The sequence below is a fragment of the Crocuta crocuta genome, unplaced genomic scaffold, assembly GCF_008692635.1.
Source record: "Crocuta crocuta isolate KB4526 unplaced genomic scaffold, BGI_CrCroc_1.0 scaffold197, whole genome shotgun sequence".
NCBI lineage: Eukaryota > Metazoa > Chordata > Mammalia > Carnivora > Hyaenidae > Crocuta > Crocuta crocuta.
Genome location: NW_027532002.1, coordinates 4,833,357 through 4,857,548, shown reverse-complemented (window position 1 = coordinate 4,857,548; position 24,192 = coordinate 4,833,357). Strand labels below are relative to the sequence as shown.

General features: G+C 40.3%; 1 protein-coding gene and 1 non-coding gene across 3 annotated transcripts in view; one reads left to right on the top strand and one right to left on the bottom strand.

Moving 5' to 3' along the window:
- PDE1C (phosphodiesterase 1C) overlaps positions 1 to 24,192 on the bottom strand; it is a 521,098-nt gene that overhangs the window by 274,699 nt on the left and 222,207 nt on the right. The window contains exon 2 of one of the 2 annotated variants that reach the window (XM_077775345.1): positions 13,141 to 13,167. The exons of the other annotated variant lie outside the window; for it this stretch is intronic. Coding sequence (XP_077631471.1) covers positions 13,141 to 13,167 — 27 coding nt within the window. The remainder of the gene's footprint in view (positions 1 to 13,140; positions 13,168 to 24,192) is intronic. 2 annotated transcript variants of the gene reach the window in all.
- Positions 1,925 to 2,031, top strand: LOC144241038 (U6 spliceosomal RNA). The gene has a single exon (XR_013337949.1). It is a non-coding gene; the product is annotated as a U6 spliceosomal RNA (small nuclear RNA).

Here is a 24,192-nt window from a genome sequence, read left to right as displayed (position 1 = left end):
TTTTTAAAAAAAAAAAAAAAAAAACATGCTAACTTTATTTTACTCAATACTTTTGGCAGAACTCATTTTTAAAACTAAATACTTTTAATGTGCTCTTTGTTCAATCTCTCAGTAGTGTTACTGTTAATGCAAACCATGCAGACTGGCTTTCATTTTGCAGCCTAACCCCCCTTTTAAATCCTGGGGGATTCAGTAGGTCCCTGCCACTGACCTGCACACTGCAGGACATCTTGAAGGATAAATATAAGGACCAAGGGAATAGGAGTGAACAGGTAACACATAGAATCTTTGGCTAAAATAGTCAGATTCCTTCTTTTAGGCTTTTTCTAGAGACTTGTACTTTATCTCTACAACCTTATGAATCAGTCTGAAGCACAAGGCAGATTCTCCCACCTCTGCCCATAATTTGTTGGCACCAGTCCAACTTCTCCTCTGACAAATGAAATCCTGAAGAATTAATCTCCTACACAAGCAGAGTAAGTCCTTGAGGGAGGCCAAGTATTATAGAGAGTTCGCAAGGTCTCATTCTCTATTATGATGAAAATGGCATTCAATAGCCATTAATATTTATTGGGAAGGAGAGCATTATATTAACAGCTAATATTTACTAATCATTTACTACATACCTAGAACAGAGTCATATACCATACATACATTGTCTCATTTAAACCTTATCAACAATCTTAAGAGTTAGGAACTTTTAGTAGCCCATACCCTGAAAACATGCATGCTTAACAGGCTGAAATATCACAAAATTAAAAGGGGTAGAGATGAGATTTACATTTAGGTCTCTCAGACCCCAGAATTCATGCCCCAAGTCTCAATGCTACATTGTCTTGTTAATAGACTTGTGGTATAATTAAGACCCTACTATATCCCACACAAACCAAAGGCAGAAGTCACTGATAATCAAGGAAGGGGAATCATCCACTCCTCCCAGCCTAAAGATCTAAAGTACCCTTTAAACATGATTCATTCTGGAGTGCCTGGGTGGCTCAGTCAGTTAAGCCTCCGACTTCAGCTCAGGTCATGATCTCATGGTTCATGGGTTCGAGCCCCATGTCGGGCTCTATGCTGACAGCCAACTCAGATTCTGTATCTCCCTCTCTCTCTCTGACCCTCCCCTGCTCACGCTATCTCTCTCTCTCTCTCTCTCTCTCTCTCTCTCTCAGAAATAAAACATTAAAACAAATTTTAAAAAACCATGATTCATTCTCCACACAAGCAACTAATTAAAATTTTTTTTTCTTTTTATTCAAAATAATGATGCTAAATGGGAAACTAATATTTAAGCTATGTGATGTTTTCAGCAGAACCTCGTCTGTTAAATCATGCTTCTGGAACACATTTCTGAATACATAGGAGTCAGCAGGGGTGAAAAGAGATGTAAAGCAAACAGGTGGAAGTTTAAAGACAGTGTAATCCAAAGAACACAAATCTCAGTCTTAATAAATAGCTATCTGCATGGGCCACCAGGGACACCATCACTGCCACCATCACCATCACCATCATCACCATCATCAGTATTGTTGTTATTCAGTATCTTCTTTCTCCTCCCTGGAGCAAAATGATCTCTGTTTACCCATCAAACAGGCACAGTTTGCATTACCAAAAGGGTTAATTTTCTAATCTTTTTGTCTTGATAATGGGTTATGAGTGAACAGTAGCAACTAGTAAATATAATTGTTACTATTACTAACAACAGTGCATTAGAATTAGTAAAAACTACTGCAAAATCATGGCAAAATTACTTGGACTTATCAATATGGCATACCAATAGAGAATGATCATGTACCTCACAGTCCATATTGCACACATCAGGCTCATTTCTTAAGCTATTTAATTGTTGCCCTAACTCTAAGAGACTCCTGATTATGATCTAAATGATAAAACACATCTTAATGATTATAGGAAAGCCATCCCAGTGCTTGCTTTGGCAGCACATATACTAAAATTGGAACGATATAGAGAAGATTAGCATGGCCCCTGCACAAGGATGACACGCAAATTCATGAAACATTCCATATTTTTAAACCATGGAAAGAGCCTAAGTGTTCATCAACAGACGAATGGATCAAGAAGATGTGGTTCATCTATACAATGGAATACTACATGGCAATGAGAAAGAATGAAATCTGGCCTTTTGTAGCAACATGGATGAAACTCGAGGGTGTTATGCTGAGCAAAATAAGTCAGGCAGGAAAGGACAGATACCATATGTTTGCACTTATAGGAGGATTAGGAGAAACTTAATGGAGGACCATGGGGGGAGGAGAAGGGGAAAAATAGTTGGGGAGAGGGAAGGAGGCAAACCATGAGAGACTTGAATACTGAGAACAAACTGAGGGCTGATAGGGGTGTGGGGAGGAGAAGGGGGGTGATGGGCATGGAGGAGGGCACTTGTGGGGATGAGCACTGGGTGTTATATGGAAACCAACTTGACAATAAACTATGAAAGAAAAAAAAATAAAAAAACACTAAAGTTACCAAAAAATAAAAAATAAAATAAATTTCTTTGATTTGGGAGTTTGAAAACTTAAAAAAAAAAAAAAGAGTCATCCCATAAGTCCCCCATTTGTGTTTATACCAGAAGTCACCAGGACCACCGGGACACCCCACCGGGACACCCCTGTGATACTCAAACGCAGCCACTGAGAGGGGCACACAGAGCCATGTTTTCAGACCTGCCCAACTGGCAGAAGACTTGTATCAGCCTCAAGGGACGTTTTTGTTGTCTGGTGGATAAGTAAGAATCCATTCCAATTTATACTGGGGCTTACTTTGTAGCTACTAGTTTTCACTGAAATTACTGATAATGCATGAAACAGATGGGACTTCATTTCTCAGTAAATTTATTTTGCTTTATTGCCTCCCATGTAACAATACACACCAATATCCGAGTGTTTCTTTTAAAATCTGTGATTTTATGCTTTTTCGGGGCTAATAGAATATAATATCATGTAGAACTTATGATTTCTGATGTGTTTCTGCATACACTGTATTTACATAAACCAAACAATATTATCTATTCAAAACAATTTCAAAATTTCTTTCAATGGCTGATTTAAATTTTTTCCTTATAAAATTTAAATACATCTAATAAACTATAAAATTTTCTATGTCAACTAAATAAACTATGAAACAGAATTCATATATCTGCTACATAAAGAGTGAACCATAGGTCAAAATAATAACATTAATAATAGCAAAAATACTCTACACTTAGGAAAAGCCAGAAAGTGCACTTAATACTTTAATCTTTATCTTACTTAACCCTTACAACAACCCTATAGCTAAGAACTATTATTACCCCCTTTGTACAAAGAAAGTGAGGCTTAGAACAAGGTTTCTCAACCTCGACACTACTCACATAATGGACCAGATAATTCTTTGTTGTGGCGGAGATGTTCTAGCACTATAGGATGTTTAACAGCATCCTTGGCATCTATCTACTAGATGCCAGTAGCATACCCGACTCTCAGATGTGACAGCCAAGAATATCTCCAGACATTGCCAAATGTCCTTGGCAGTGGGGGCTGGGTGGGGAGCGCAGAGAGCAGAATCACTCCCACTTGAGAATCACTAGCTTAGAGAAATTAAGCAATTTACTAAAGGTCATACATAAGAAATGGTAATGCAGGGAAGCCAGGGAGGCTGATTCTAGAAAGCATGCCATCGATCAATAAAATGCAGTGCTATTCACTCTGTCTGTTAAAAGAACATAACTTTTCCCTCAAAATTGAAAACTAAATACGAAGATGAACTATGGCTGCCTTCCTATGGAAAGATCTTCCCTGACCACATGAGACTGAGCCACTTCAAATTTATTTTTCCTAATTAAGGGCATGTTCCAGTAGCTATTGACTTGACATAGCTTGCATGCCTGCCCCACCTACCCCAACCTTCTTTCTGTTCTGTTACATGTGCCCCAATCACTTGTTAATGCTGATTCCATTCTTGAGTAAATAAGACACAGTCTCTGCCCTCGCAGAGCCCCTACAAAGCAGGGTCTATCTTCTTCCTACTTCCTGCTTCCTTACATGAGTCTGCACTCAAAGCGCAAGCCCTTTGCACAGGGGCCACAGAATTCTAATTTCTGTCTGAGGGCTCTCCCAAGTACTCAATGATGGAGCACTATCATGTGCCAAACACTTCCTATGTGTTTCATATATACTATATCATTCTGAGCGCACAAGAATCCTAGGAAGTAAGTATTATTATTTCCAAGTGTTACTGGCCAAGAGGAAACTGAGGTTTAGGTAAGTAGGGAAACCTACCCAAACATTACCCAGGATTTGTGCCAGCATTCAGATTTCATGGATAAGCAAAGACTACCGACATGCCTCTTCCAAAGAATGTTCTGTTCTTAGTCTACTCCCTCCAACTTGCGTAAAACGTTTCCTCCAGGTCCCCTCTCCCAAAGTTATGGGAATAAACAACACAGAGCTGAGGGTGAGTCCACTCATGGAGAGACAAAGGGGAAAATTCAGGCAGTGACCTCATGAACTTTGAAAAGGAATTATCTTATTAAATCAGAGGATAGAAAAATACAGAACAAGTTTTCTTTTATCTGATTCTTTTGGCTATTTACTTTTTATGCATAAAAATTTATGTATTCATGTATGACTGATTATATCACCTCCAAGTACTTTAAGCTACTGTACTAAAATAGATTATTTTGAAAAAAAGAACCTGGTGGTAGAGGTGAATTTCCCCCCCTTCAATCACATCATTTAAATATAGCTTGTTAAGATTTTGTGTGTTTTTTTAAAGACTGCATTTAACTTTCCTGAGAGCTTCAACTGTGGGTTGAAGACAAATATGAAATTTTTCAAATGTAAAATGTCCCAATGAAAAAAAGAACAATTGGTGGAGAGGGGAAATGAACTCCAAAAGACATTTCTTTCTGACTCTGATTTTATTCAGGTCTCAGCTGCTTTCTTTGGGAGGTTGGAGGTGGGGATGTGGGAGTTCCTGAGCTGTAAAAGATTATAAAACCACTTGAATAGAAAGAACCCAAAAGGCTTTTGGCATCTCAAAGTCCTGCCTTTAAACCCTGGCGCAACCACTTTTCTGCTTTGTGACCTCAGTTACTTATCTGTAAAACAGGATCACTACGAAGATTAAATAAGATAATGCATGTGAAACACCTGGGACAGAGTAGATATAAAATAAATTTAACCAACAGGGTGCATTTTAGACATACCTATGTTTTTGCCAAAGTCTGCTTTGGCAATTGTCCTTCCATGCCTTTCTCACTGTCATTTCACATTATTTATGTGAAATTAGAAATATCTAAACCTAGGGTGATCTAGCTGGTGGCCAAAGAACCATCACTATGGGGCCAGTCTATGCTACTGGCTTGGTGACCTCCATGCTCATCCTCAATGCTGCTCCTCCCCCATGATTCAGTTACAAGTCCTAGAGTGCTTGCTATTACTGCAAAGGTTGTATGGTGGTCTGGGCTTTCTCGTGGAAGGACCTCGGTAAATAGAATCTGAGAATAGTCATTTTTGAGCTAAATGGAACCAGAGAAATTCTTATATTCAACCTCAGTCTCTTTACAGATGAGGACACTAGGACCACAGAGGAGTGTTTTGGCAAAACTAACCTAGAGACAGAATCCAAATCTGATTCTTAATTTTTCATCTACACCAGTGGTTCTCAACTAGAGATGATTTTGGCCACCCCCCTCCCCCAGGGGACATTTTTGATCATCACAACTAAGGGATGGGGGATTACTCCTGGCATTTAGTGAGTAAAGACCAGGGATATTACTAAACATCCTATGATGCACAGAATATGCTCACAAGGGAAACAGCAATAGTGCCAAAGCTAAGAAACTCTGATCTACACTGTTGGATCCAGTGTCTCCAGAGACTCCAAGAGCTGCCTCTTAAGCTGCTGCTGTTGGGCATTGGACTTGGCCTCAATTTGGAATCAATCAAGTCACTTCTGCCTCTTCAGTATTGAGGACCAGTAGGATTAGGAGGGATTAGAGACTTGCCTACCCAGGCAATTTAAAGTCTGGGTATAACTTCTGAAGCACAGTGATATGTCCAGCATGAGTGCTACTGAAGTCTTAAAGACACACTTAAGTCTCACCAAGCAATCTAAGAAAATGATTGGCAATGATTTTGGCAAACACCACAAAACAGCCAAATGATGCACACCACATAGTTATCAAATATCTAGGATAATGAACTGCAAACAAATACATTTGGCATTCCATTAAACATCTCTAGAATGAATGGTTTGAATGGAGGAATGACAAAGATTGAAGCACTGGTAATACAGCAAAAATACTCTCAGAGTTTCTACCCAAAGCTAGAGTTCCACACTGAAAGAACTTAAATAGAAGAGAAAAGGAGAGTCAATAATCCAAGCAATGACAACTTTCTGGTTCTTGACCATGCATGCCATCTGGCTTGCCGACCTCATAGGACTCTACCCTGACCAGTAGGAGGACCGAACGAGATGTGGGAGTATGTGGTGATCTGCAAAGCCATTTGTAAGTATGAGTCATTTATCAATATGAGCTTATTTGCCCATAGTTACACTTGGTAATTCTGACTTTAGTTCTGGCCCAGGGCAAAAAAATATATGAAGGATCCCAATCTGGTTCACTCAGACATTCAACCCACATTTAACAAATACCAATCACATCCAATGCACCATGCTTTTGGGGAGCATATTTCCTACTCAACAAAATCACAGTGTTGCCAAGAAGAATGACATGCACATGCAATTATTTCTTGCACATGGAATGAGAGCAGCCATAACTGGGAAAGCAAGATCTCTTTTATGTGGAGAAATCTAAGAAGGCTCCGAGAAAGGATATTTGAGTTGGATCTTCAAGAAAACATGGGCTTTCAACAGGTAAAAAGGAAAACATTCAAAATACTAGAAAGATTATGAATGAGGAATGGATAACAGAAAACATAAGGTAAATAGGGCAATCAGCAAGGAGGACAGCTTGACTGGAACTTAGGATGAATGGAAGGGAGTAACAGAGACAAAGCAGGAAAGTTAGGTGGGTACAGATGTAGAAACCCTTAAAATCCTAAACAAGAAGACAGACTTTATTAGCCAAAAGGAAGCCAAAAGAGGTTTGTTGTTGTTGTTGTTGTTGTTGTTGCTGTTGTTGACATGGCACAATCAGAGAGAGACACTGTGGGAAAAGTAATCAGACACAGGTATGCAGAATGAGATGAAGAAACCAGAGTAAAGAGAGTGGTTAAGAAAACTCATTTTGCACTCTAAGAAATGGGTAATGAGACTGGACCAAGATCATGAGACTGAAAAATAGTGAGAAGTAAAGGCCCACAATCTATTAGAAACCTGTCTATAATGGGGGAAGGGGGAGAACAAAAAGTTAAAGTTGAAGAAACACACACAACACAAGATCATATGAAGTGACTCAAAAGTGTTGATCCTGGGTGAGTGGGAGAATGGTAATAATTATAGTTGTCAGATACAAAGATGGAAGAGAAATAAAGACTGAATTGTGCCTAGATGATCCTCTTGACTCAGAAAATGTCAACCTGCTGACAAGGTCATTACTACTACTAGTATCTACTTTTACTACTCAGACTCAGCGCCCGAGCTACTTACAGTATCTCAGCGCCCTCTCTCACCACACATAGTCCCTAACTCTTACTACACCACCTCTATGGCTCTAGATCCCTGCACCTGTGCTCCCCAGACTCCTGCTGATATATTTGGAGGGCAATTGAATGAGAAACAACTGAATGAATGGTAGTTGCCTGATACTCTAACCTCTGACCAAACTATCTATATAGACACTCCATCACCTTCCTTTCTTCACCTGAAATTACAGTACCTATAGGTCATTTTTCACGTTAACTGCTTTGGGCATTATCCTTTGTGCATAAGTTTCTCTGTCCATCTGTGATCTGTCCTCTAACCAAACCACTTTGCTGCTCTTTCTGGTGTTCCTTAACCTGCTACCATTCACTGTAAAGTCACCTTGATTCAGGTGGCAATCTTGGAATGTAAACTAGACATATTCTCACAGCTGATACACATGTCCTTACTACTTTGAAAATGTATAGTCATCAAAAATATTGGAAAATATTTTTCAAAGGACTTTATCTCTTAGAAGATCCTCTTGTCCCTGATGTCACCATTACTTAGACTCTAAATATCAATACTAATACGTAAGTAGTAGTATGCAGAATCACCCATAAGTATGTGAAACTATGTGCATTGATTTATCCAATATCCCCTTCAGCTTTCCCCCAAGTTATCTGATTGTCATTTTCACAGCAAAAGTAAGAGAACAACAGCCCACTGATTCTATGTCCATGGTACTGAAAGAGCTTCAGAATTCACCAATGAGCCTTTATATGTCCCCAAATGAGAAATGGGGCACAGCTCAGCAGAAGATGCACTTGCTCCCACAAGGATACAAGTGCTTAGAAGATAGCCTTCCCAAAGGGTGATATCATCTTCCCACCCCCCACACACGACAATCTATTATTAACAGCAAAGGTGGCAGTTCTGCTGATGACTCATTAAGCATGCTGATTCGTGACAGCATAGGCAGACCTGACTACAGGAATCATTTGCTGGATTTAATCAATTATTGGGCTCATCAAATGTGATTACTAAGCCACATAAAAATCCAAGTGAAAGAAGGCATAAAGATAGTTGGAGGAAAAAAATAACTCCTTGTTTTGCCTTGCAATGGATAGGGACCACTCTATTATCTACATGTGTGATATCCACTCTACTGATTATCTCCACATGTTTTTACCCTGGGTTCTCTTCCTCCTAATGTCCAGAATATTTTTGAGACATTTGCCCCTTTGAGAGAAAATCTAAAGGATCAGCAAAACATCCACTTTTAAGATAACAGAACACATGAAGAAAGCTGAAAAAAAATCCTCAGTTATTCTGTTGGACTTTAATATGCCCATACCTCCAAGTGAATAAGAAGCAATATTATTTGTGATCTAGTGAGAGAAGAGTGTAGTAATGGAAATATCTTCCCAAACGACTTATTTGCAATGACCTTTAATACTTATAGCACTTACCATATTCTAATTATTTTGTTCATATGTGCCTTAACTACAAGTCTGCATACCTCTTAACAAAGGCAATTTCTTACACAGTTGACCTAGAACAACACAGGTTTGCACTGTGCGAGTCCATACACACACAGATTTTTTTTATAAATATAGCAGAGTACTTTAAATGTATTTTCCCTTTCTTGTGATTTTTTAAAAACATTTTCTTTTCTCTAAGTTTATTCTAAGAATACAGTATATAAGGGGCGCCTGGGTGGCTCAGTTGGTTAAGCGTCCAACTTCAGCTAAGGTCATGATCTCACAGTTCATGGGTTCGAGCCCCGCATTGAGCTCTGTGCTGACAGCTAGCTCAGAACCTGGAGCCTGCTTCAGATTCTGTGTCTCCCTCTCTCTCTGACCCTCCCCTGCTCATGCTGTCTCTCTCTCTCTCTCTAAAATAAATAAAACATTAAAAAAAAGAACATAGTATGTAATACATACACATAAAATGTGTTGACTGTTTATGTTATTGGTAAGGCTTGCAGTCAACAGTAAGCTATTAATGGTTAAATTTGGGGGGAGTCAAAACTTATACAGTTTTTCAACTGCACGGAGGTTGGTGTCCCTACCCACCATGCTGTTCGAGGGTCAACTATATATGTCTTTATTTCCAGTATATATTTAAGTGTATGGCAAGAGTATTAAGTAAACTTGTTAAATTGAAAGATTTTTGTAAAGTATCATGCATGGGACTATCAATCTAATTTGATGATCAAAAAGATGAGAGTGACCACCCTTGGATAAAGTTATTTGGTCACAGAAATGTCTAGATTTATAAAGTGAGTAAATCAGGTATAGTCAGACCCAGAACTTCTTATACTATCTAAACAGAGCTAAATTTGATAATCAAGCAACCAACCAACCAGCCAACCAAGTTAGAATTAATAACAAATCAATGAAAACCTTTTTACTAATGAAGTTTTCCCTAGCTGATGTGGCTTAAAACTCCAACTCCTGGTCATTCCGACCAAATTATTTCCACAGTCTAGACATGAAAACTGGACATGTGTCTGCAGAGGTCCCTGAGGTCTGTGGATAAGTCTTTATTTGTACCTTTGCCTCTGATTCTGCTGACCAATCGCAGCCTTTCCAGGCATACTAAACTAGGGGCATCAGTATGTGCACATATGTGGGTATGCATGCATGTTAAAAGCACTTCTAACATTGATTCAGCTTATAACACCATCTCTGCTAGCAATTCTTTTCTTTAGTAGCAACTGAGAAGTATTAGATTATTCTTAGGTATTTATGATGATTTTGTACATGATCTGGCGTGCTTTCTCAAAGATAAATTTCTCAGAGCCAGACCTGATAACTTGAATCTTCAGCTGTATTAAAAACAACCTGATTAGAATTTTCGGGGTAAGGAGGTCTCCTGAGTAATCCTCTCTAGCTGTCAAATTATCATGTCACCACTTCAACAAATCTCTTGGAATGACTGGCCTTTGTGGACAAAACTCATTCACAAGACAAAAGGATGGTTCCCCTTAATTGTATTGATTTAGGGCCTAATCCAATAAGGGTTTCTGTGCAGGGAGAAGCTCACCTTCTACTTACTGGTGTACTTGCTAACCCAGTAAATAGTTCTGATAATATCATTCTTTTGGTTGAAATTCTGGTCTTGGAAGAGACGAGTACATTTTTCTTAACATTAAAAGTGAGATTCAGTAGAACCACTATCATAACATTCTTTTGGGCTGCTAAGATCTGCCTAGTCCTTGATAAAATATTTTTAAAAAGATACCTACTTCAATTAAGTTGTAGTCGGATGATGATGACTTTGAAAGCCAGAGGATTTTCTTAAAAAAATTTTTAATATTTATTTATTTTTGAGAGACAAAGAGACAGAGCATGAGCAGGGGAGGGCAGGAAGAGAGGGAGACACAGAATCTGAAGCAGGCTCCAGGCTCTCGGCTGTCAACCCAGAGCCCGACACAAATTCTTTAACAACTTTCCATCAAGAGATGTAATCTATGTGTCTTTCTCTTAAATCTGGATGGGTTCTGTGATATCTTGACCAACAAAATAGAGCAGAAGTGACGCTGTACCAGTTTATGGGTGCAGGCTGTAATGAAGAGACCAGCATCTTCCATTTCTTGTCTGTTGAAACACATGACCTAGGAAGCCAACAAAGAGTGCAACTACCCTGAGACCACCATGCGGTGAGAAGCCCAAGCTCCATGCAGAGGAAGAAAGCCATNAAGAAAAAAGAATTAAAAACAAAAAAAAAGAAAGCCATGTGCAAAGTGAGAAAGAAAAAAGGAGCACCAAGTCGCCTCACAGTGAGTGAAGTAGCAATCTTAAAAGTGAACCCTTCATGGGCGCCTGGGTGGCTTAGTCGGTTAAGCGTCCAACTTTCGCTTAGGTCATGATCTCTGCTCATGCTGTCTCTCTCTCTCCTAGAAATAAATAAAACATTAAAAAAAAATTTTTTTAAATAAAAAAAATTAAAAAAAAAATGTGGACCCCTTCGTCTCCAGTAGCCCCAGCTCATTCCAGCTGGGTCAGGTGCAAACGACTCAGCCAAACCCTTCCTGAATTGCTGGCTCATAACACTGTGAGCAGAATACAATGGTTGTTTTAAACCATCAGTTTAGAGATGGTTTGTTATCAATGATAGGTTAGTAGACACAGATCTATTTCACGCAAAAATATGTATATGATTAAAAATAGAAGAGCTCAAACCAACCCTCTATTAATCTGCACTTTACATGACTTCAATGATGCTGGCACAAGACAGTCTATTTTTTTATTACATCGACATAATAAAAAATGCAACAGCATTCATGTAAGATATGCAAAAATATGCTTTCAAAAATAATCTACATAGTAATTTGAAACTTGACAGGTTTGAGCCACTCTCTTGTAAAACTCCCTCCAACCCATTTATCTTTTCTTAAAATAAAATTGAAGCAACTTTGAAATGTCTCATACCCCAGGTTAACTACAAGTAAAAATGATAAATTCCCTTTTACTACTGAAGACTATTATGCCTCTAATCTGAGTGATTAATTTCTATCCTGCTCAGTGGTTCCCATGCAACTACTACCATGAACCTGATGAACCTGAACAAGACAGAATTATTTTGCCATCTGTATAAGCTCACTATATTTAGAAAAGCATAGCAACCTCCAAGAAGCCCTAAGGTTTTGTTCATCTTCTCTCAATGATGCGTGCACCTCTACAAAGCATATCAAATTGTAACTCCACTACTTTAGATTATGGACTTTATTTGGAAACCGTAGGACAGGACTCTGCCATGAGATGATACTCATTAGAAAAGGTAAGAGTAAAGCAGTCATCTGAAGGCACCATTGTTGAAACCTACTGCAGTGGTGATTTTTTTTTATCCAAATGTAATCTGTTTAATGTTATAACACCAAAATCAAATATAATCGATGAAAAGTGGACATTAGACTTTGCGACTGAGCTGTGGGCTTCTAATGCTTAGTAAACAAAAGGTCTACACAACCTATTTCTTTGGAATGTGCTTTCCAAACTCTTCTCAATAAAACGAGGTAATGGAGGATGATAAAAGATGACATTCTACTTTAAATTATCCTTTCCATGGTTAAACCAAACAAGACTAATAATGCCCTTGAAGGAATTTGTACCTGTTTAATGCTCAACAGCATTTTGTCAGACAATCAGGCAAATAGGAACTGCAGGCAAAGGAAAATTCAAGCACTAAAAGTCTACTTAAAGATGCTTTTATACCCCCATCCACAAACCTTCAGCACCCCCCAGGCCAGCCCCTCTTCAGTCAAAGTTTTGATACAATCATTAGGTGGCTCAACAGTTAACAGGTCTTTTCATCCACCAGATCCATTCTCACAGAAAGGTATACACTCACAGTGCCACCCTAAATGTCTGCAATAAAATTTTAATTCTAGCAGCAGTAGTGATCCAAAGATTAAGCGGGACGTCACGGAGAAGGAACCAAGAAACTGTTCATTACACTGAATGTCCACCATGAGCCAGACTTGCGAAGAGTTGCACCACAAATGACTCAACCAGCAAGCTCCCTTTCTCAGAAAGACACTCTTACCTCTGGGATGTTTTCTTATATTTCCTCCTGTAGGAAAAGAAGCATAAACACACATCAGAAAAGGGTTGTGGCAGGCAGTGAATTAGAAAAGATACTTCAGCAGGGATAGGCGTGACAGGTTCTTTCTGTGAGGCTTGTGAGTTTCAAAGCCCAGCTAAAAGTTTCAGATTATTGTGTTATATTGTGGTCAGATGCATACAAGCAGTCTTCACAGTTACAAATAGCCTCCCAAGAGCTCAATGGTTCTGCCCTCCTATGTTCTTCCCCTTGCCCGTTGAAGGCAATGTAGTATCTGGGGCGAGGTCAGGCTTTAAAGACCACAGGACTCAGATTTAAATATCAGCCCTTCCATTTGCTAGGTTCATGGGGTTGATGAGGAGTAAATGGTCAGGGTCTTGGAAAGCATTCCTCTTTGCCTGGCACATATTAAATGGCCAATAACCATTAGCTATTTGTATTGTAACATTTATTACTATTACCTCCGCCATATAGCACCGAAGTCCCTTTAAGGATGTGCCTTTTTTCAATGAAAATGAGTCTTTCAGCTAAACCATAAGATCAGATATAAACTCTTCCCAGAAGGAAGAAGGGAGAAAAGGGACAATGAAAAAGCCTAGAAGCAAAGAGGTGAGAGCAGCAGTAGGAACTTGCTAATAGCTTATCTGTGGGCTACTCTTCAGGAAGAGCACTTTCCTGGGAGCAGAAATGGCTGGAGTTCTAGTACACCTCTGCTATTTAGCCTTGGGCACATCTACTGGGCATAAAGCTTCTTAATCTATCAAATGGAGATAATATCTGCCCTCGATATCTCACCCAGGCCATGGTGGCATTCAAGGGGAAAGTGGCCATCAAATTTATTATCCCAATATCTCAATGGTTTTTAGGTTTGTGTCAGTTTTTGCAGACTCTGAAGTCTCTCAAAAGAGCTTGAATAGGCTCTTAACTGAAGGAGATTCAAGGAAAGAAAGTGCTTGGGGAGGAAAATGCGTCTTCCTGGTAGCATCTCCAGGAAGTGCAATGCTTCCCAGTTGTCCTTAGTTCCACACCTACGCTCCCATTACAGTCACTGCATCCAGGAAACCAAGCTGCTGATTTGCTCATAGAGCTGTATGTCACACATTTTTTTAAAAAGGGCACAGATGTTTCAAATTCAGAATCACTGTGACTTATTACATCTCTGTTCATATGAAAATATGCATGGCAGTGTTAGGTGTTAAGTGAAGAAAGCAGCATGAAACACAGAACCTACAGGGTGATCTTGCCTAATGTACCAAATACTTTCTGGAAGGAAACACCAGAATGAAAACCATGACCCCAGGGTAGTGGATTAATGGATCATTTCCTTTATATTTATTATTTTTACTATTATTCTATACCTGTATATAGTCACATATGCAGATACACACATTTTTGGACTATATGAATATATAAAGATATTTATATGTTTAAATTACATCATATGTAAAGAGAGGAGGTCAACGAACAGAGTGGGTTAAGGCTTGAGCTTTAGAAAAAACTGTGTTCTGATCTTGGCTCTGGCACTTAGCTCTACAATATGTGACCAGTTCTTCAACTCCTCTGAGCCTCAATTTCTTCATTTATAATGTGGGAATATCAGAGAACCCGTCTCAAGACCTTGTGATGAGAAATATATGAGACAGCCCACGTGAACATCAGTTTCACAAAGGCAGATTCTTTGTGTGGTTCCCCAGGGTAACCTAGTGCCTAAAACAGCCCCTGGCACCCCCTCTAGAAGCTGTGTCTGGACCCCATCAGCAGTAACAGATCACTTTTCAGGCAGTTGCCAAGGGCAGAGGTTTCATCTACAAGCACAGAGCAGAGTGAGTTGTGGTGTGGCCCATGCCCTCGGCCCTTGTTAGGACTGTTGTCTACTAAACTGGGTTAAGGAGTCTCTGGCAAGATAAAAAATAATAATAACAATCCACTGAGAGTGTGCAAGGGCCAAACACAATGGGGCAGGCAGGCCAGATGGATGCTCCTGGCTTCTACCCAGAAGCCCAACTAATTCTATCAGCAGAGGGTATCTCCGGAGGTCAGAAGAAGACAATCTTTGGTATTGGCTTCCATGGAATTCTCCCAGCATTTGCCAAGAAGCATACAAAGCAAATGCTGGGAGCGCTGAGACAAACGAAGATGAACAAAAATTAGAAGAGCTTCCATTTTCAGCACCCACTAGTAACAAGCATTTAACATACATCGTTAATCCTCATAATACCACTGTTAAAATCCACTTCCTGAAAGAAATCTGGATTCTAAAAACAGAAATCAAGAGACATACCTAAAGTGTTACTTTATGATAACAACCAGTACGGGGTGGGGTGGGGGGGGTGGGGTTAAAGAGCTTTTTGAAAGAGGTGGTCTCGATTGATGGCTGGGATTTCAGCAAGGACAAATACGAAAGTACGAGGCAAATAGGTTTGGAGAGCATGTCTAGTGACCTCAAACCAGCCCAGCCCAGTCCAGCCAGATATGAAAGGAGATAGCAAGCTAAAAAAGTGCTGAGGAAAAAGTTAAGAAAAATATAATAATTCATACTCTGTTTTAAAAGATGATACATTGGGCGCCTGAGTGGCCCAGTCGGTTAAGCGTCTGACTTCAACTCAGGTCATGATCTCACAGTTTGTGGGTGCAAGCCCTGTGTCAGGCTGTGTGCTGACAGATCGCTCAGGGCATGGAGCCTGCTTCAGATTCTGTGTCTCCCCCTCACTCTGACCCTCCCCTGCTCACACTGTCTCTCTCTCTCTCTCAGAAATAAATAAAACATTTAAAATTTTTTAAAAATAAAAGATGATATGTGGGAGAAGGGGTCACTTTTTGCATTGCATTGTCCCATCTCCAACTATGTGGAAAGACAATAGGGCTCTGGAATGTGACAGACTCAAAATCCAACTACTACCACCACCTCCAGCTGTGAGACCTCAGGTATACTCTATGCTAAATCAAGCTTTAGTGTCCACAGCTGTAAAATAGAAAGAATGACCTCAGAGGGCACAGTCAGGTACCTGCATGCATATAGACAGTCTAAAAATTTTGAATCCCCTTGTCCCTGCTTTGAGCTTCTTGAGGTCAGGGGTCCTGTTATATGGAACTCCAAGGGCTTGCACATCAACTAGCACGTGGGTGACACACAACATGTCTATTGGCAAAATAAATAAATCACTTGCAGCTGCCACTCACACTTATCAAAATATGGGTTGTGCTTTTGGTAGACCCAAAGAAACCCAAAAATCTGATTTTCAGTACAATCCACTCCTAACACTCACTCCTCACCCTCATAGTTGCATCCTTGGTTTCATAGACCTAAAGTTCTCTTTTCCCATCTTGTCCCATTTAGACCCAGATGGCTTCAGAACCAAGACAGATCCAATCCAAATAGTGTCATCTTATACTGGAGTTGAAAGGTCAGCACTTAAAACACTAGAGAAAATGTACTTCCATGGAAATTATCCTACTCAAGATCCATCCACAGATCATTTGGACTGGGCAGGATCAGTGAGGCCTGAATGAGCCGTACTTATCCTTCGGCTCTCAGCTGAGACATCACTTCCTCCTAAGAACCTTCTAGGGTCTCCCAAACTGGACAGTGCTCCTTTTGTATGTTCCATGGTGGCCACAGTTCACCCACCTCATTGCACTTGTCACTCCTGAGAGTTACGATCTGCTTTGCTGATGGCAATGATGGCTCGTCTGCTACCTGCTGGTGTTTCTCTCTTTCCTAACACAGTGACTGTCAAATGGCAGCTACTCAATATATTGCTGGGGAATGAATAAGTGAATTTATCAACAAACTGATCAAAAACTTTTTTCTTTCTACACATTTCCTTCTGTTTAGCAATGACTTACTATGAGCAGTGAGGACACCTATGAAAGCCATAGTTTTCTACACACATGAGGAACGTAAGAAGACAATGTTAGGGGCTTCACAGTTGTGGAACACCTCTGTCCCATGTCCATTACACAAATTAACTCATTTTGACACCTACGGACCCTGGGAGGGATACCTCACTTTTCACTTGATGGAAGGGAGGTTCAGAGAGGTTAAGTAATTTACCTATGGATACAGAACCTTCAACTGTAGAGAAAGAAAGCAAACTCTGAAGCCTTCACAGAAAATTATGCAAATAAATCAAAGGGTGCCAAGAGGGAACTCAGACACTAGACAAAAACAAACAAAACCAACAACGATAAAACAAACTGGGTCCTTTCCTTCTAAATGCAGGAAATGAGCTAGAAAAGAACCCAGTTTATTTTTGGCCTTTTGTTTTTAAGAACTTCCACAGAACTTATCCCTGATTCATAACCTTAAAGACAAAAGGAATGTTTTTAAATGTTCTGTTTTTTTTTTTTCAAACTTACTTCAAATTTACAATTTTTTGAAACCTGAAACAACACGTCGCATGTCTTAAGATTCACGTAGCTAGACTGAGTTGATGTAAAAAGCAGAGAATGACCAGGAGCTGCTGTGCTCTGAACTTTGGCAAAGCTGGCAGCATGGGAGATGGAGAATGTGTGGCTTCACGCTCAGGCAGAAGGCTGGTCATCTCCACAAGGCCCGACCAAGGAAACCATATCCATGAAGGTCTAGAGTGGCGCTTTGCAAACTCTTCCCCAGAATGGGCTCTGCCCTCCTCACTCTGTGGATGGGCATTAGAGCATAATGCTGATCACTGGCTTGAACTCAAAGCCTCCTCCAAATTATGGTGCCCAATAAGCTATGTGACCTTAAGCAAATTATATCACGTTCCCAACCACCAGTCTCCTCATCTGTAAAAGCTGGCTAACAGTAGCAGCCACTGCACAAGACAATGTGAGAATCAAGTATAAGAATATTGTAAAGCCTTTAGCGCAGTGCTGGGTATTCAGTAAGGGCTTGAGAGTCAGCTACTGTATTACTAACAGTACTGCATAAATAATAATGGTATTTTAATTCAATAGGTTTCCAAATTTTATTTGGGGAAAAAAAGGCTTTCATTGATTAAAGAAGTAAAGAAAAAAGGCTGCAGATTGCTTTCTAAAAATCGAAAAAAAAACACTGAATGCTTGCAATTCTCCTTATCTTAGAACACTTGAACCACAAAGAAAGCAGGTGCTAACCTCAATCTTGCTAAGAGGAGGAAGAGCTGAAATCCTGTCCAGCTTACCCCCAAGCCCGAGGGACCCTGCAGGCTGTACACCCTGCCACACACTCTGGCTGTGGTCCCAGTAAACCTAGCAGAAGTACACATTTCCCTTTAATGTTGAAGTAGGGCCATTGTTGAAAAGGCAGGAGAAGAAAAGGTAAAAGTGGGTATTTATGAACAGCATAATAATCCTTAGCAATATCTAAAGTTACTTTGTTTTGAGAGGCAGAGAGAAAAACAGAGAGCACAGAGGATGGGCAGAGAGAGAAGGAGATAGAATCTTAAGCATGCTCCACACCCGCCATGGAACCCAACACAGGGCTCGATCTCATGACCCTGAGACCATGACCTGAGCCAAAACCAAGGGTCAGTTGCTTAACTGACTGGCCACCCAGGTGCCCCTTTCAAGTTACCTTTTGATAAAGCTTCTTTTTATCAAGAACTCCCTAAAAACTGAAGCCCATGGGGTTGCTAACACAGAATCCCTAAGCACCCACCAGAAGTTGTAACTCAATGCAGAGACATGATGCCCTACAGCCAGCATCAACTGACCCATATCCATTTACCTCTTAGGCAAATTAAAAGACTCCTGGTCATCATTGAAAATCAATGTCTGTTTAATCTGGAATGTTTCCCTGGAACTGGAAAGTGGATTGCCCAAGAACTATCACTGGTGTGTGTATGTGTATATGTACATGCACATATATAGAACAGGAAATGAGGAGCTGGAAAATCTCCCCTCAAAGGATCAGTCCACTTACATCCAGCTGATCTCATTCTGAAAAGTGAATACTGAGATGGGAACATCAGCAAAGAGCAAAGAGCACTGACCCCCAATATTTAAAAAGGTTACCCAAAGCTCTTCGTATCTGTGTCATCTAGCAGACACTTCTAGACACTGAACTTCATTTTACCTCTCCTGGCCCTAGCCAGGGAGAAAAAGGATAAAATTAAGCAAACATAAAAGGGGTGATTCTGTCCACAGTAAACCTGGACCTGCATGGGGGCAGAGCCCCAAAAGCAAGGGAATGGCAAGAGACAGCAATAAGGTGGGAGCGAGGATGCCTTCTGGGCGACTATACTTGTTTTTTTGATGACTTGGAGTTCCCAAAGTACCGGGCATGCCCACAATCAAATAAATGTAAGTTTCACATACTCCAAAGTCAAACAGATGATTTGGGAATCATTCCTGAGAGTATGGACAAGTGAGGGTTGAATAAGCACTGATGTTAAATTATGAAGAGGCTGGCAGTCTTTGGTTTCTTTTTAAGTGAGTATCTTTGAGTAAGAGCCATATGGGTGCTATAATAATAAGGTTTATAAATAGGCTTAATATTCAAACAAGCTTGCTTAAAAAAAAAAAAAAAGACAAAACTTGTGCTCAGTTTCAAAGTTGACAGCAAGATACCTCCCAGTTGGGCATAAGAAGGTTTTCCGGTATGGGAAGTTGGATGTGCAACAACTACACATGCACATGAGAACTCTAGGTCTCTGCCTTCCGTGTTCGCCAGCACTTCCAGGCAATGATGACTCATTCTGTTCCAGATCCCGTCAGATCCCGTCTCCATCCTTCTCTACCAAGGTCACTACTGCTGCCTATGCACAGACAGCTTTGAAAATCTTGGTTCTCAGCCCTCAGTTCCCTCGAGGGAGAGGAAATTGGGGGGCAGACTCAGAAAAACGAAGTGCTGCAAGACTCGGAGTTAATTGAGTGGAGTTAACTACATGTTCTCAGGAGTTCAGGTCACACACAGCTCCCTTGTGGGAAAGCAGACTAAGATAAAATGTCACAAATACCCATGAAATTAGCAAGGACCTGAATGATCATCTGATACTCTGGTTTTGTTTTTCATTGGCATATGGGTTACAGACTGAATAAAACTGAATAGAACAAATGGGTATCTCTGGAAACTTCTGAATATATCTTAAATCATTTGTATGAACTACTCTACATGTTGCTGAGACTGGAAGGTCCTTGTACATTTCTTCTTAACCTACGAGTGATTTCATTTCCATGGTGCATACATTAAAACCCAGATTTGCAAAGTTTTGTGTATATTGACTGCTTGACGGCACTTCTCATGTTTTAAACAAGTAAATGCCAATAAGAGAGTGTATATAAATTGCTGTCTCCTGGTACCTTCTGGCACAGTATTGGGGAGGGGAGAAGATATTAGAGAAAATGAGATATTCCCTTCCCTTACTAGCTCAGATATTTCTTAACTGATGAACTACAGAATGAAACTCCATCTGGGCAATGATTCTATTTTCCTTCATGGCCAAAGATCCAAAGCAATACAAAAAATGAAAAATAGTAAAATGATATAAACTCACTTTCACCTTGAATAACCCAATAATTAGTAAAGGGTTGGGGAGGTTTTTTTTTGTTTAAATTTTCTAGAGAATTTTTCTGCTAGTTTTTTGTTTGGTTTGGTTTGGTTTGGTTTGGTTTCTGGTTGGGGTGGGGAATTGTCCCACAGACTCTCACTCTTCCATTTAGCCTTCTTAGAAACAGAAGAGCATATTCAGGGTCAGCGACTCCCAAAATACAAAACTGCAAGATGTGTTCATCACCCAAAGTGATAAGATCAAATTCAAATGAAGAAGTGAGGTTTGGGGATGCGGATGGTGAACCTGAAGAATAAGGGAACGCTAAACTGAAGCAGAGCCGTACATAAGACCATCGATTTTTAACTCACTCCTGGAAGCAAATATGTTTGTATCTAGTGCTGGCTGGGCACTGGAAAAAGGAGAAATCTTTAAGAATTAATCCAAACTAAACAACCCCACAGGAAGCCCCACCTGGAACAGCACCAATTCACTCAGCCAATCCATACCGTGCCCATGCTCCCACATTCCTGAAGGCCTGTTTCTTCATTGTTCTCCCTCCAGCCCCCCTGTCTGCCTGTAGACAGCTGGCCAGACACAAAAATCCAAATCTCTTGTTCATGCCTGATCCTCTCCTGGGGCCTGGGTGAAAAATTCCAGCACTCGAATTACCGTCCAACAGGCCCCCAAAAGGGACCCCCTCCCCAAAGAAGGCTGCAATCTTCTTCTGGAAAGCAAAGCTTTTTGAGCAGACCAAGCACTATTTCCCTCTTGCTTTAAGCTAGGCAGTGAGCTAACCATTGGCACCAACAACAAAATATGGAAAGGTTTTTAGAGAAAGAAAATAGAAAGTAAATATCATGCTTATAGAAGTCCAGGTAGCGCTTTTTTGCATAAATTATTTATCCCTCTATTCACATATTTACAACCACTTGGTGTGTTATAAGCACAGCAAAACTGTGTGGGTGGGAATGGAAGAGATTTTTGTGACCTCTTTCCTAGGAGCCTGGCTCCTGTTGAGATAAACATCAATGAGAAAGGCTGAAAACAAAAATATTTCTTAATATCCATGCAACGCTGCCAAAGTGGAGATAAATCTGAAGGATTAAGACAAAATCTTACTCTCCACAGATGCATCCCTGTAATTAGGGGAGGGGTAGAATTTTTTTAATTGAATTATCCAGAGAGTTGCTTTGCTCTTCCTCATGTATATTTAGCCAGAACAAAAACTGTATCTTCTGCCAAGTTTAACTTCAGTGACCAGTCTGGTCTTTCTACGCCTTCCCTATCTACTCTAGGAGTATTCCTTCCCTCTCTCCTCTCTTCCACCCTTCCTTCCAGCTCTTATCCAAACGTACTCATGGCAGAAAGCAGCTACTGGCTATTTACAACTCTGGGTGACTTTAAGTCAACACACAGTTCCTGGGGAGCAGAGATCCTTCCTATTTCCTCCAAAACCTTCTCTAACAGTAACATCATCCACAGAAGCCTCTTCTCTGGACACGGGCTCTGTAAACTTTAACAATTTAAATATTGAAAAATAATGCGAATATCCAGAAAACAGAAAAAGGAGGAGGGGAATTAACTAGTAGATATGCTCATAGGGACCATTTTGAGCTGTACTGCCAGCGGAAATCACCAAATTCTCCTTACCTATATAGTTACCTTTACTGAAACTATCCAGACTCCCAGAAATGAGTACTTTGAACAATTCTTTAATTTTTTAAACAATTCTTTCATTTTTTTTTAACAATGACTAATTTCAGTCCGTAGTTCTGTAGAAAGAATGACAATTCTAAACAATATTTACGGAGCTTCAATTTATGATAATTAATCCTTTTGTTTTCACAAATGAGCAGCACAGGACTTTATTCATCAAAGTATTTATGGTTCCTCATAGTTAGCAGACTGGATTTCCAAATAACAACTGCCTGGAAGAGTATATATACTAAATATGAAATACTTTGAGGGGAGGTAATTTAAAGGTATTATAAGACCCCTCAGAGTCATCCTTAGACAAGAGTCAGAGAGATAGAGAAAAAGGGGTCAGATATTAGTCTGAATTTGAACTATTCCTAAAACACACATAGAAATAGATTTCAAAAACTAATCCTTCAGGGGGCACCTGGGTGGCTCAGTTGGTTAAGCACTGGCAATGTGGAGCCTGCTTTGGATGCTCTCTCTTTCTCTCTCCCCCCCCCTCTCTGTCTCTCTCTCTCTCTCTCTCTCTCTCTGCCCCTCCCCAGCTCATGTTCTTGCTCTCTCTCAGTCGCTCTCTCTCAAAATAAATGATAGATAAACTTAAAAAGAAAACTAATCTTTCACTACTAGATTCACTCAGAGTGTCTGTACCGTGCAGGAAAAGTCTTGGTTATTTCAGCATTTTGGTTACTTGGAATCTGGAAAAACAAAACTTAACAGTCCTTGGATGTCCAATAGTGACTTTTGGCCAAAATATTCAACATATTCTTATGTTGATTATTTAAGGTTTCACTCTTCTGGTGGCCTTAAGGGAAAGGAAGGCTGTTTCAGCAGAATACTGAATATCGGGTCCCTGCAATAGACTTCTGGAAGGGAATGAAAGTGGAAAGGGGGGGGGAGGCAGGTTGGGGAAGGCCTTAAAAAGCAGGAAAACGGCCACGAATGAGGAGATGTGGTGTGGAAGATGAGAGCTGTGGCAGGACTTGTGCATAGGAGACAGAGGCCTGGTGTGTCCATCATAGGGCACTTCAGGAGCAGCAGCGTCTCCACAAAGCACCACTGGGCAAGCCTAGACAAAGGATAAACTCCTGCAGAGTCTAGAGAGCCTCCACCCAGCCAACCTTCAGGCGGCCCTGCTGTGGTGATGGGATCCACACTTTGAGTCTTACGGCCTGGCTCATGACCCAGAAGGTCCGTGATGGGGGCCTCACTCCATTTGGCTTCTTGGGTCATAGTCTCTTTCTTCCGTTGGATACTGGGAATGATCCTGCCTTCCCCCCAGGCTTCTGTCTCTGCTCCAAATCATGTTATGGTGAGCGTGAAACCAAGTAGTCAATATAAGGGTTCCAAGCAAACCTATGTACACTGATTACTAGCTGGCCTTTCCCATATGTTGGACAAGAAAATGCCAATGAGAAAATATATATAAACTTGCAGTCTTCTGGCACCTTCTGTCAGACTATTTAGGGTGTCACACTAAACTGAGTTCTCTCTATGTGTGAGTGTCTGTGTATATACACATATATAATTTATCTTATTTATTCTTATTTTGTTGGACTATACATTATCCCTCTAAACCAGACTTTTCCTTTAATCTCCAGACCCATTTAGCCAACTGCTCATGACTTCACCACCTCTCTTCAAGGACATGTTATAGGCCCCTCATATTCAATATGTCCAAAACTGAACTCATTATCTCTACTCTCCATTCATTCTGCTCCCATGCACAACCAAATCTACAATCTTACTGCCCCTCAGTGGGCCTTATCTAAGTAAACAGCATCTAGGAATGAAGCTAAAAACTTGGGAGTTATCTTAGATTCCACTCTTTCCCATTTCCCACATCCAAGTCCTGTTGAGACTACCTCCTAAAAATCTCTCA